Source organism: Populus euphratica, unplaced genomic scaffold (genome assembly GCF_000495115.2).
Source record: "Populus euphratica unplaced genomic scaffold, PopEup_1.0 scaffold427.1, whole genome shotgun sequence".
NCBI classification, from domain to species: Eukaryota; Viridiplantae; Streptophyta; class Magnoliopsida; order Malpighiales; family Salicaceae; genus Populus; species Populus euphratica.
In genome coordinates, this window is record NW_011500079.1 from 69046 (window position 1) to 83990 (window position 14945).

Sequence of the window (14945 nt, forward strand, 5' to 3'; positions counted from 1 at the left end):
AGGATTTTTATATATTAATTTCTCATTTAACCAGAATTAATTTTAGATATTTTAATCTTCTATTCTCATGTTTCAAAACAATTTTCAATAAAATTTTCATAAAAAAATAAAAAAATTTATTTTTAGAATATGTTTATTTTTGTGGTACACTGAGAAAGAAAATGCTTCCAATAATCATGTATAAAACTCAATTTTTCAATTTTATTTTTTATCCATATTATTATTATTATTATTATTATTATTAATACTTGCTTCTTCTTTTTTTCCCTAAAAAAACAGAAGAGAAAAACAATAAAACCCGGAGAATAGAATGGTGCTAGGCATATAAAGATGGTCCCACCCGGGACGTTATCCAGAAGGCTGAGACCACCGGACAACGCGTCAATCGACAGCACGCATAAGCAGTGAGCCCTAAACGAACTAATAAAGGAAGAAACCAACCCGTGCAGCGCAAGCAAGGCCGAAGCACGTTATCTCTATCACCTCCCTCTTTATATACACGCCCACAGCCTAATTTTACTCTCTTAACTGAAAATCCCTAAACAATCCTCATAAGCGAGTTTTGTCTTTCTCTGTTCGACAAACCCTAACGCTAACGCTTTATCCTTTCTCGCTCAATCACAACATGAGATTTCTCGAAGAATTCCTCTAAATCTCTCGATTCCAGGGTTTTCGCATTGAAGCTTTAATCAATCTCCTATGATAATCATCGCTGGACCCGAGATTGTTTTCAAGTTCGTATTTTTTCTCGGTGAATGAGGATTTGACGACTTTTGGCTAATCGGATCGGGTTATGAAGATTTGAATCGGTTGATTTATGAGATTCAATCATTTCCCAATTAAGATCGAAGAAGTTTGGGGGTTATTTTGCTTTTGCTGCGATCTTTCAATTACCACTAACAAGTTCCGAACTTGTTTGATTGAGTTAGACTATCACCTGAGGTTTCTTGTTTCAAGGCTTTGATTGGTGTGATTGCACTCAAAGATAGGAACTTTCTGCAATTGGTTCGATTTTGAAGGGTTACTTAGAAAAGAGGCGCGCCAAGCAATAGACAACGAACAGAAGTTCTTCATTAGTTGGTTTGGTTTGGTTGATTCTACTTGAGGAAGATAGAAAAAAAAGAGAGAGTTCAATTTTTATTTTTATTTTTGTATTGTTATCTTTTTTGAGTTGAATAGCAGGCCCTTGTTTTTTGAGAGGCCTTTGATTTCCCACCCCTCTTCCTAGTGCTGTTGTTCTGATATCTGATAATTTTTTTTAATTAAATTACTGGAAAGAAAAAGAAAAAGGCAATGGCTGTGTATTACAAATTTAAGAGTGCTAGAGATTATGATTCAATCCCAATGGACGGTCCATTTATATCCGTTGGTACTTTGAAAGAAAAAATTTTTGAATCAAAGCATTTGGGAAGGGGTACAGACTTCGACCTTGTTGTCACTAATGCCCAAACCAATGAAGGTTGGTTTTGTTTCTTTTTTATTTGAACTTTATAATTTGGGGCTGATAACTTAGATTGTCTTTCAATTAAATCCAACTTAATAGTAATGCAACTCTTAATTCTGGGCTTTTTGCTTCTGGATTCCTCAATTCACTAATGCACATCATGGAAGGAGGGTAGTTTGTTTTAACACCTGGTTTGCATACTGATGCACATCATGGAGAAGGCTAGTTTGTTTTAACACCTGGTTTGCATGCTGGTGCACATCATGGAGAAGGCTAGTATGTGCCCAATGTTTTCAATTTCTTGTGAATGAGGGTAGTGGAAAAAATCAAACAAATTTCAGACTGAATTGTTCATATTAGGGGTTTTGTTGTTAGACTAACCTATTATCACTAGGAAGGATTGGTTCCACCAAGTGGGATTGCATTTCAATGAACTATAAGTTTGGTTTCATAATTAATCATTCTTGCAGGGTTTTATAGCCTTGTTGATCTCTTGTTTGCAATTTCAGAGTATCTTGATGAAGCAATGTTAATTCCCAAAAATACCTCTGTATTAATACGCCGGGTTCCAGGGAGGCCTCGTCTGCCCATTGTTACAGAGCAAGAGTACTATCTCAAACCTTCAAATTCTTAATCGCTTGATTGAGTTGATTTAATTTATGCGAAGTGTTTTGAAAGATGGAGCGTGAAATGTTTCTGGAGCTGTCATAATTTATATCAGCCCAAACATTTGCAGAGTTCTTGTGCTTCAATGATGTGGATAGATCCTACATTGAAATGTCCACAAATAGGTTTTCATTTTTTAGCTTCTTGTTAAACAAGTTTTCAGGGCTGGGTTGAGTTTGTCCATGTTATATTTTGCAGGCCAAAGTTGGAAACTAAAGTGGAGGACACCATTCCAGAGAAGGGTAGTTTTACAGGTGCTGATTCATCTGCCATGAATTTTGTAAGCATGGATTCTGCCATCATTTCCTTTGATTGATCTGGTAATTCAGTAATATAATTTGTGTGAAGTTGTAGTGTTTGTTAATATGTTTACTATTTGATATTGTAGACTGAAGACAACGAATGGGATGAGTTTGGAAATGATTTATATTCCATTCCTGATGTGCTGCCTGTTCAGTCTAATAATCCACCTCCTGATGTGGTCCCTACAAACAAGGCTGACGAGGACGACAGAATTAAAGCACTAATTGATACTCCAGCTTTGGACTGGCAGCGGTGAGATGATCTTCAATTGTGTTACATTGAAATGTGTCAGTTGTGATTGCGTTCTATTTGTTTAATTTCCATTTGGATTTGCAGTCAAGGTGCTGATGGCTTTGGTGCTGGTAGAGGTTTTGGAAGGGGATTTTCTGGAAGAATGGGTGGGCGTGGTTTTGGTGATTTTCTTATTCCTTCCCTTGCTATTATTGTGTTGCTTTTTTTCAGAGTGTTTGCTTATCTATAAATTTCTCCTTCCCTTTGTGATTGTGCGAGCTCATTCTTGTTGGTTTTGTGCTAATTTTAGCATTCCTAATGATATCTTTTTTGCTAGTTTATGCCCTTGCTTGTTAACTTTTAACATTTTCCCATCACCCTGAAGTAAATGATTTTCTTGTTGAGGTTGATTAGGCTTGCAGCGGAAAACACCTCCACAAGGCTATGTATGCCACAGATGCAAGCTTCCTGGTATGTAAATGTTCATTTTTTGAATGAAAACAAAGAAAATGCCTTTTGCTTACACTTGTCTGGTTGTAGAGCATTATGCAAATCTGTGCTTAATGTGTGTGCTTCCTTTGTTCAGGGCATTTTATTCAACACTGCTCTACAAATGGTGACCCTAATTACGATATTAAAAGAGTAAGGCCTCCAACTGGTATTCCAAAGTCAATGCTGATGGCGACCCCAGATGGTTCATATGCTTTACCTAGTGGCGCAGTTGCTGTTTTGAGGCCAAATGAGTAAGATGATATCCGTTTTATGTCCCGGCACTTCTTCTCCATATGGTCAAAGATTAGAGTTGTCATCTTTCAAATTCATTATGAATGTTGAAATTTAAACAGGGCTGCTTTTGAGAAAGAAATTGAAGGCTTACCTTCCACACGGCCTGTTGGTGATCTTCCACCTGAACTTCACTGCCCACTTTGTAAGGAAGTTATGAAGGATGCAGTCTTAACAAGCAAATGCTGTTTCACAAGCTTCTGCGACAAGTGTAAGCATTGATTTTTTTCGTGTACCACCTTGTACTGGAATTTCATTTGGCACTTTCCACATGAATTGTTCTACTGCAAAATTAAATTTTCTGACTCAGTGATTTGGCATACTTTTCCACCATCTTCTACCTTGTTAGTTTTAAGCATGTCAACTTTGCCTGTTAACTCATTTCAACATCATGGGATATCCTTATCCTCAGTATTTAGAGTATTCTTACATGAACTTGCCTCTTCTGTTTAATACAGGTATAAGAGATTACATCATTGAACAGTCAAAGTGTGTATGTGGGGTATTAAATGTCCTTGCGGATGATCTTCTTCCTAACAAGACTCTTAGGGATACGATCAATCATATTTTGGAGTCCGGTAACAGTAGTGCTGAAAATGCAGGAAGTACCTTTCCAGTTCTAGGTTTGTGTGTTTTTTTGTTTTGTTTTAGTTACATTAATTTTCCGCTCTCGATTATATGTATGATTGATGTCATTTTTGCCTTCTAAGTTTAGATATGGAGTCTGCACGCTGTCCACCACCAAAGGTTCCATCACCCACACGGTCTGTTGTATCCAAGGGAGAACAACATAAGCTGTCTCCTGGTAATGCAGAATCTCCAAATTTAAACAAGGAAATAACAGAGGAGGAGAAGCCTGTTATTGCTTCTCAGCAAGTCCCTGAGAAAGTGAGGACTGCCAGAGCTGCGGATCTATCTGAGGCTACCCACGAGTCGATGAGTGTGAAGGAGCCAGCATCACAAGGTAGTGTTCGACTGCCTGAGGAAGAAGTGCAGCAGAAGCTGGTTCCTATTGAGGCTGGTAATGATCAATCTTTATATATATATTGTTATTGTTGGGGCGTGATGGAATCTTGTGCATTCTCTTAATTTCACCCAGAAAAGGACACAAGTAGTTTAACTGACTCTGATTTTTTCCTTGTCAGGGAAGAAAAAGAAAAGGAAGAAAGTTTGCATGCCTCCAAATGGTACATTTGTTGCTTTTCTTTAGTTTTTGGGAGGTTCTGTAAATCTGGTTTTGTACATGACATGACTGATTTTTTTTATTTTTTTAATGGAATAGGGACATTTTCATTCTTCTAGAGTTCGTAAATTTTATGTTTGTTTCAATTCGTAATTAGTTATTGGTGTTAATACTTATGATTCCCTATTTGAATGCTTCATAGATTCGTGGAGAGCTTCTCAGGATCTTGCAGCTGAGAGCTATGTGATGCCCATGGGTCCCTCTGCCTTTAATCCGTATTGGAGTGGCATGCAACCTGGAATGGAAGGATACATGCCTCCTTATCCAGGCCCAATGCCATATATGGGTTACGGATTAGGTCCCTTGGACATTCCATTTGGGGGTGTTATGCCTCCAGATCCTTTTGGAGCCCAGGGTTATATGATGCCTATTGTTCCACCTCAGAGGTACGCTGTCCTGTGTTTTGGTATTTTCCCCTTATTATCTCTGTGAGCTGATGTAATTTATTTGGAACGTTTTTCTCCAACTGCTGTAGGGATCTTGCTGGATATGGAATGAATATGAATCTCGGACCTCCTCTAATGAGCAGGGAGGAATTTGAGGCCCGCAAAGCTGATGTCAGGAGACGTCATGAAAATGAGAGACGAGCTGAGAGGTACCCCCACAACCAAGACCTTGTATAGCTGCCATTCTAATTAAAATTGACATGTTTTGAGTTTGATGATTATGTGACTCAACCTGTTCCTTTTTCCTCTGGTTCATTAAATCTGCTGGCTTCTTGATGCCTTGTAGTTTCTGATTGAATAATATCTCTTCTGTAGGGAGTTTTCCAGAGATCGGGCATTGGGTAGGGAAGTGAGCAGCAGTGGTGATGTTTCTTCAATGAAATCTGTATGTCTTTTTTATTGCTTGGATTTCTCTCCTGTTATCAATTTCTGTACTGCCGCAGGTACCCTCCATTGTGTTGATGAGCACGAGTTATTGTCGTTTCAATGCGAGAAAGGATAATTGGTGGTTATTATTTTTATTTTTTTACCGGGCTTCCTGAATCCTTAACTTATTTTACTTAAAAAAAAATCCCCATTTTCCCCATTTTACTCTCCATTTTCCAATGAACAACGAATAGGAAGAGAATAAAAGTCCCAACACCAGATCCAACCTAGTTTCTGGATTTTCAGTAGTTTTTTTTTCTTCTCTGAGCAGCATGCTCATGGTTCGTCGTGGACTTTTATCAGATCAGTTTCCATTCCCTCGCCCACCTCATTCCTACTTAATTTTCTCTGTCATTCATTCTGGATTTGCTGGCACCGCGTCCTAGAGAAGAGCAATTCACTCGTTCCAATAAGGGTGATTCTGCTCCTAGTTTTTCGTTTTTGGTGTTTTTGATCTAATGCTTGTGGGTTTTTTTTGGTGGAACGATATAATTTTTCACCCCCGAATATGGTGCCTGGAGTAGTTGAGTATATATTTTCCTTGGCATCAAGCAGACACTCGTTTGTGGTTCTTTTAATAGTTAAAAAGATGACACTAAAAACCTCGAATGCTGCGTTGGAAGAAATAAGAGTAACATTGAATTCATGGCCTTTTTCGGGAGTTTCTATGCTATAAACTTGATTTTTATTTGCTGGGGGATGGAATAATAATTAATGAAACCAAGGATCTTGAGAATCTAAAAAAAAAGGTTTTAATTTTTTTTTAAAAAAAGCAATGGCGCCAAATATGTTATAAATAATGAAAATGAAGAATAATGTCCTTCATTTGATCATTACAAGAACAATATACCACCTAGTAAAGTTTTGCACGTTTTGATTTTCTGATATCTTTAGAAAAGTAGACGAAAGAAAAGAAGTTTAAGATTATAATAGCTGTTCCATGTTTTGTTGGTGCAGAAGTCAATACCACAATCCAGCGGCGATCCCCACCATCATCACCATCGCCGGTCTGAGAGATCATCACAAGAACGGTCAGCACGAGAGCTTGACCTTTTACCACCACGCCCGTCTAAAAGAAAGTCTGACCACCATCATGAACACAGCGACAGAGATGCTGATGACTTTGAATACTACAAGCGTGACCGCAGTGACCGTGATCACCGCCACCACCCCCGCAATCGCTCAGAATCCTCTTCCAAAGCTGTCTCTGAGACAACCACTAAGCCAGCTTCAACAACAGCAACAGACCGCAATCATAAGGTAAGTGTGTTCTCTCGCATTAGCTTTCCTGCAGAAGAAGAACCCGCCAGTAAGAAGCGCAAGGTTTCTTCCTCTAGTGAAGCAGCACCAGTGGGTGGTGGCGGCGGCCCTGCATCTTCTGCACATCACAAGTCATCATCTCCAGTTAATAATGGCTACTATGATGACTATAAGTCATCTTCTGTGAAAGCTAGAACGAGCAGTAGCAGTGCTGCTGCAGCTGCCATGGACTACGAGTCCAGTGATGATGACAGGCACTTTAAGAGGAAGCCCTCTAGGTGTGAGCCATCACCAGCACCTCCAGTAGAGTGGGAGGAGGATATTAAGCATTCAAGAAGGGAAAAGGACCGGAGGCATAGATAGAGAAAGGAAGATTGTGCTCTTGGTTTATACGAAAGCTGGTCTTTATGTTAAGGGAAATGAAAGCCAGTGGAGCAGCTGTCTTCCTGTTATTGGAGCAAGGTGGAGTTGTGTTAGTTGCTTGTGGCCAAGTGGATTCTCTCCTGAGAAAGGTGGAAATTATGTGGAAGATTGTACATGGAATAAAACGCTTTAAAAATCAAAATGGGAGGGACAACTGTGCAATTGGAGAGAAGGCGATGATTCTATCTATGGCATACGAGATTGTAGCAAATGACCCGATATTTTGAGTTTTGTACTCCCATTTTAAGCTTATATAATAATTCACTTATATAATAATTCAAAACTAATTTCCTCCCTAATTCCTCTTTTCGTTTAGCTTGCTACTATTTTTTGGTTTTTATCCATCTTATGTTGTTTCCAAATAGCACTGGTCATTAAAAAAAGAGAAATGAAAAAAAATTAAGAAAATATAATAGAGAGAGAAAGAGAAAAAAACACTTATTTTTTAGTTGGTTTTTTTTTTCATACTTCGCAAACAAAGCAATTGTTTATTGAAAAGTTTAAAATTATTAAATAACTTGTATTTAAAAAAATCTTTTAAATAACATAATATATTATGGTAATAATAAAACTAGAATTTACAAGTATAGCATAGTATATCAGGAATTAGGCTGCTTAAATTTCAAAGTTGTACATGTTATAAAGAAATATATAGAAAATAGAACGCAAACCATAGAGATATTAAAAGACATATGTGATATTTACTCATTATTCATAGCAAGTAGGGAATAAGGGTAAAGGGTACTTACATATAATAATTTGTATGATTGATTAAAAGATGTTCAAAGTTAAGCACGACTAGGGATCTCTAAGTTTCTTTTGAGCTGAACATAATGATTTAATTTTGGTTAATTTTGTTTATGGAATTAACAGCTCCAAATCACCTACCATATACGAGTATAGGTTTAGACCTAGGGTTAATCCTATTACCCTTGAGCATAAACCACAAGACATAATCCATAAACCCCCTTGCCTAAATTTGTATGAGCCACACATTTTATAAGAATATACCATATCTAGACAAAATTTCTCTTATTAAGTTTAAGTACAACCTTGGCCTAACATCTAATGGTATTTAAGATGACTCAATCTTTTCACAATTAGAGCATCACCTTAATATTTTGGATGCACCTACTCAAATCTAATATCATAGCCACCTTAAATGGTTTGGATCAGGGAGCTTATGCCTTAACCCAACTACCTGAGTCTATTTTTACCTACCACCCTTTTGTATTGATGACATTTAGCATCTAATGCTAACATGATTTTTATAACATAACTAGGTTCACTAGATAGTGTTAAGACATGTTCATCACTAAAACCTAACCCATCTAACCATATAACTTTATAATTAATAGTATAATCATCCATCATCAAACATTATTATCTTATATAATTGCTCCTCAGAGAAGCTATATAGTCTATTTTTATATTTTTTTCTTTACTCAATACAAGTTGACATAATTCATAGGTATATAAACACACATGAATCACTATCTAAAAAACTAGATTCATTCATTCACGCACATACACACACATTTTTTTTCTTACATCTCCTATATTTATCATCTTTATTTGTTATCCTTACAATATACAACAAACTTTAAGGTGATGATCCTCTTATATTTTTATTAACTTATGCATAAAAGGATCCCTAAACTATATTTGAGACTTGTTTTGCAGGATTTCTTAGACTACTAACCAAGTTTCTTTTTCATAATCTTCAAAGCCCAACAATCATTTGTGGAAAAGCTTAATGTTTATTGTTTGATTTAGACTTTGTTAGTAGCACTATTAATGAATAATTGAACAAAAGCTAGTTCATTCCCTTCTCTTTTTACATATTTCCAAGTTTTTTCAGTGGTTCACAACCCAAAAACATTAAAACATGTAAGAGTCACTGAATTTCATGCTATAGGTGCTCAATTAATTTTTTAAAATCTACAATAACTTTCCCAACAAATGAGAGTACTCACTAAGGATCTTATAGCCAAACTAAAGTAACTCGAGGCTCTGGCTCTTTCTTAGTTGATGGTGTAATCATTGGCTTCACCACTAAGTGTATATAAACAACTTCAATTCTTAAAAGAGGCAGGTTAAAATGATATGCAAAAGAGTAAATAAGAGCACAATTGCTCCTAAAATCCACCTAAAATTTATTCTTGCCATTATAAAATGGCGTTTTGAAAATGGATAATCCAAGCGTGATCTCTAAAAGTTTAAAGTCAAACCAATAATTACTCGTAGCCACTAAAAGAACCATCATCATTACTTATCTCAGAGCTTTCCTCGGGTAGTCTTAAACCAAAAATACCTTAAAAGAGAAGTGAGATATATGGTTATATGAGCCTTTAAGACATAGAGGCATAACCCTTATTACATGAAGGGTTCTTCATTGTCTAGAAAGATATTGGACACTCATCTTTCTTTAAACTTCATCCTCGCAAAGTTGAATTTGGACAACAATAATGAGCTCTCAAACCCAAAACAATATATGTAAAATATATGCAACAACCTAGAGCTTTTAATACAAGATAATAATGTTATATTTAAGATCTTTCTGGCAATGTTTTTACCCGAACTTAAGTTATCACTTGATCTATATACATCATAATAATAAAAGATTTCATAACGATAAAATAATATTTTATTACAAAGTCAAGCCTTTTGGGATTAAAAATGTTAGGACCATACACTATAGGATGGTGAACAACATTTTTAAAGGCTTACTAAACAAAAATATAGAAGCCTGTGTAGATAAAACATTACATGCCCAATTATAATGACATATAAAGATGTGAAATGACATGACACTTAATTATATAACCTATATAGAAGGAGCCTAGACATGATACTAAGTATTTTACTCACCCTAACTATAGATTAAGGTAGATTAACAAGCTTGAGCTCAGCTACCAAATATAGGTATGTGTTAATGACTAGGGGATACCATGTCCCCGTGAACAAACCACGAGGTAGAACCTATGAACCCATTTCTTTAAGGCTTAATAAGCCATAAATCTTATCTGGATCTGTTATACCCGAACATGATTTTCTTATTGGGTTAGAGCACAATTTTGGCTCAATGCGTAGTGAGACTCAATGCTAATTTATCTTTAGAGTGGTTTATTTATACTAATTTTCCTTGTATTGCAAGTTATAGCGGATTATGTTTTATAAAATTGCTAGCATGAATTAATCATTCATATTTTAGTTGAAAAAAGAAAAAAAAAGAATAATATGGCACACAAAATCTACAAGGTTTGGTCTTTAGATATGCCTATTCCACTCATGTTATTGGGATTGAGCTCTACTATTTAGAAAAAAAAATACAAAGCACCTCTACCATAAATCCCTTATTACATCTAAATATCTAATATTTTTTTGAATCCTTTAACGCTTTTGACATATTCCATAATGCTTTTGATGAAAGGCTTTAAAAAGCCTTTCTCACTCCATCTAAGAACATCAACTATTACTTTCTGTATAAATATTTATTATATTATGATTAATATGATATGCTTAAACTCCAACCATTGCCACTACTTTTTATGAACTAAAAAACCAAAAAGACATTTGTGACTTATCAAAATTGAGGAGTAATAAAGTTTCAATAATTCCCCCTTTTCTTTCTAATAATAAGATAGGAAAAAAAAACTTTTCCATTTCCTGAGTCAATTTATCTTCGTTTTTATAACAAGTATATTAAAAAAACTAGTAGCAAGTTATAAAACTCTTGAACTTGTTTTCAAAACCACTGCAACACTTTTTAGATCTAGATTTTTTACATTAAGATAAGAACCTAAGCTTAAGTCCACTACCACATTTTTGTTGTTATTATCTTCTTATTCTTTATTTATTTATGCTTATAGACATGCTCTAAAACTTTCATGTCCATGCCTTTACTTTGTTGTTTGTGCTTGATTTGAATTGCATTGAGGTTTTCTAGAGATCTTTGAACTCTTTGTACGTTTTATTAGTTGTTTATGGTTTTCTAATACAAAATTCTTATTATTTTTCAAATGAAAAAAAATATAATAATATAATTTTTGTATATAAAAACTAAAATATTAAATTTATTACATTTCAATTTTTTGTGAAAAAAAGTTGTAATCTTGATGTATTTTTTATTTTTTTATAGAAAAAAATCATTTTTATTATTAATAAATGATCTATTCTAGATTTGTTTTGCCACATTTTAGCCAAGATATTCTAGTTTCATTCTGTTTATTTCATTCATTGAATAATTTTTTTTTCTTTTTTTTTTAATTTATGGTTTTTTTTAATTATATCTTATGACCTATGCCAATAGTTTAACAGGCTAACTCAATTGACTTAAGTTTATTTTATAATTGATAATTTTTTTAGTTTTGTCATTTAATATTTAATTGATTATGAATTAGGGTTTGTCATTTGTTTTGGTTTTTTTTCTATGAAGTTATCCTAGTCTAATGACCTGAGTTACAAGTTTCACAAGTTAATCCAGATATATTTAGGTTATTTTATTGTGTTTGTTTTTTAAATTGAGTTTTTTTTTTTAATTTCATCATTCAACAATAAGTTTATTGAGAGTTAAGCTTCATGATTTTTATCGTGATTTGCATTATGTGATGTTATCATAGTTTCATGATCAGAATTGTAGTTTCAGAAGATTAATCAAGGTCAACTTAATATGTTATCGTCTTAATATTTTTTTAAAAAAATATCTTAATTTTTTTATCAAACTATATTTTTACTAATCATTCAAATTGTATTTGAACTTATTGAGTCTATCAGATCACATCAAGTTAACTCTTAGTTTATTTTTTTCTAATGGAAAATGTTAATTATGCATAGATGTTTTTTATGTTAAACAAGTTAATTATACCTACAATATAGTGTTAACCAATGATCTAGTAGTTATTACATAGAAATGTTTAAATTTTAAAATTATATTACATACCTATATTATGTTTGAAATTTAAATTATATAATTTTAAATTTATTTATTTAAATTGAAATATATATAAACAATTCAATCCTTAAACGGAATTACAAGATATTGCAAAACTAAAATATATCTTTCTAATTTTAAAAAATAAAACATTAACGGGAACAGAATTATACCTTGGTTAGGGAATTGTAATTAAAAAAAATCTTGCAACTTTTGGAGGTCCGCCATCATCCTTCTTGGGCCTGGCCCATATTCTCATTGCCCAAGCACCTAACAAGAGTTAAAAAGAACGACACCGGTCCATAAAAGCAACACTCCTATAAGATGCCACAACGACTATCAATGAAATGAACGGCCAAGATTACGGTTCTCCAGTTTTTTATACTAGGGTTTTATTTTCTCCACTCACCCAAGCCCTTTCCATATTTATCGTCATTGTAATCTAAAAACCCTAGTCACCAGCCAGGCACCGCTGCTGCTCTGATCCAATGGGTATTTTTCTCTCTCTAAACTAACATCCCTTCTCTTTACTCATTCATATTTCAAACCTCTCTTTTGTTTCTTATATTTTGTTATGCTAACTTTACTTTTATAGGTATTACCATAAAACAGATTTTAGAAATTTCTGTTTTGTTTGTCACTTTATAATGTTTTTTTCTATGTAGTTGTGTTACCATTATTGCATTTTTCCACTTGGTTTCAACAAGGATTTTACATACATTTCTTGCAAATTCATTTTCACAGAAAATAAAGAGCTGAAGTTTTTGTTCTATTGAAAAAGTTTCAATCTAGTGATTTTTAAAGCTTGCTGTCAATAGTTTTAAGGATTTTTATTTTGTGGGTTTGATAAAAATAGGGGCTTACAAGTACGTGTCTGAGCTATGGAGGAAGAAGCAATCAGACGTGATGAGGTTCTTGCAGAGGGTTAGGTGTTGGGAGTACCGCCAGCATCCTTCTATTGTTCGTGTCACGCACCCCACTCGCCCTGACAAGGCTCGCCGCCTGGGCTATAAGGCCAAGCAGGTAACACTTTGATTACCATGCTTAGTATGGGTCATGTGTTTCTGAGATCTCAGTAGATCATTGACTGCTATTTCAATTTTTGGCTTTTTTTTGGCCGGGTTTTGAGCTTCAGCTACATTTGAACTCTATGAGTATTCATTTTGGTTAGATTCTGTTAGCTGATTGAGTTTAAAGCCCTTTAATTTTTTTGTTTTTGGAGTACTTTTTGAATCCTTTCATTTGAATTGTGTAGTGTAATAAAGTATTTTTATGTTTGGTAGTCTTACTTTTTGTTTTGTGTTTGAAGTTACTGGCTTTTGTGTTCTTTGATGGATATGGAACTGAGTTTAGAGGTATGTTTGTTTTTGATGATGACGTGTCTAGTTGTCTGCCACTATGTTTAGATAGTAATCAGCTGGTGCTCATGTTATTGTTGTCATTGCTTAACAATGCTGTTTCTCATTTGCATTGTGCGATTATTGCTGGTTAGGTTCTGTCTTGATGTGTATTCATTCTTCCAAAGGAGGTGCTTACTTACAATGAAGGAATGCTTCCTGAAACCAGCAATATCAAAATAATCGATCATCTGACCAAATGGGCCCTCGCTTTGTGAGGCTCTTTTTTGTCTTGATCTGATACAGTTCTTTTCTTTTCTTTTCTGGATTTGTTGTTTTTCATGTCTTGAATTTGATTTCCTGGGTAGATTGGAAGAAATTGTTTAGATCTTAAATTAGTAAGCTGGATTTTTTCAGAACTTATTTTGTTCAAACATTCAGCTTTTCTTAAAGAACACTAAATATTTGTGATTTGATAGTTAGATGATGTTTATAACATTGATGTTTATAAAAATGAAGACCAGTAATGCTGTTGTTAAATCAACCGGTTAATGTTGCCATTCTTACTCTTGCTCCTTCACCTCATCTTAACTTCTTGTTTTTGAAGTGTGCTTGGCTGCACAAACAATTGTCAATTGTTTTGTACGTCTGCCTGGTTACTGAAAGTAGTTTTTTTCAGGGCTACGTGGTTTATCGTATCCGTGTCAGGCGGGGTGGTAGGAAGAGGCCCGTTCCCAAGGGTATTGTATATGGTAAGCCCACAAACCAGGGTGTTACTCAACTGAAGTTTCAACGTAGCAAGAGATCTGTGGCAGAGGAGCGTGCTGGCCGGAAATTGGGGGGCCTCAGGGTTCTTAATTCATACTGGATTAACGAGGTTAGGCAGCCAAGTTTGAATGTGCATCTGTCTCATTTCACTTATCACTATTGCTGAATGTCTTAGCCTGGTTACCCAAGAATCCTACTTTAGCACTCATCCATTTACTTCCATCAGTAATGCATTTTCTTCAACACAGGATTCTACTTACAAGTACTTTGAGGTAATCTTGGTTGATGTTGCCCACAATGCAATCCGGAATGACCCAAGAATCAACTGGCTCTGCAATCCTGTACACAAGCACAGGGAGCTTCGTGGCCTTACCTCCGCTGGGAAGAAATACAGGGGTCTACGTGGCAGGGGACACCTGCACCACAAAGCTCGACCTTCACGCAGGGCAAACTGGAAGAGAAACAACACGCTCTCCCTTCGCCGTTACCGTTGAGTTCAGTGATGTGCTTGGTTTTATTTTGTCCTGTTGGATATTTTTGGAGGACATTTTTGTCATTGAGTTCAAAATTTTGGATTTTGGAAAACTTTAGAACGTGTTTTTCTATTCGGAGCGTTGCATCACAAGTTGCAAATGTCTAACTGGCTTGGAAACTTTGTTTTATACTTGGTATGCTTCTGTTA

General features: G+C 35.0%; 2 protein-coding genes across 2 annotated transcripts; both read left to right on the forward strand.

Moving 5' to 3' along the window:
• Window positions 1–378: 378 nt before the first annotated feature.
• On the forward strand, window positions 379–7524 carry LOC105108729 (uncharacterized). Its single transcript, XM_011003152.1, has 15 exons — window positions 379–1459; window positions 1954–2050; window positions 2309–2390; window positions 2499–2665; window positions 2750–2826; window positions 3059–3115; window positions 3231–3387; window positions 3490–3638; window positions 3886–4050; window positions 4143–4448; window positions 4573–4614; window positions 4813–5056; window positions 5146–5265; window positions 5432–5501; window positions 6500–7524. The coding sequence occupies exons 1-15, from the start codon at window positions 1294–1296 to the stop codon at window positions 7163–7165; spliced, it is 2565 nt and encodes an 854-aa protein (XP_011001454.1). The 5' UTR covers window positions 379–1293; the 3' UTR covers window positions 7166–7524.
• Window positions 7525–12510: 4986 nt separating this feature from the next.
• LOC105108731 (60S ribosomal protein L15-like) lies at window positions 12511–14942 on the forward strand. Its single transcript, XM_011003156.1, has 4 exons — window positions 12511–12650; window positions 13015–13181; window positions 14175–14372; window positions 14512–14942. The coding sequence occupies exons 1-4, from the start codon at window positions 12647–12649 to the stop codon at window positions 14755–14757; spliced, it is 615 nt and encodes a 204-aa protein (XP_011001458.1). The 5' UTR covers window positions 12511–12646; the 3' UTR covers window positions 14758–14942.
• The last annotated feature ends 3 nt before the right edge of the window (window positions 14943–14945 follow it).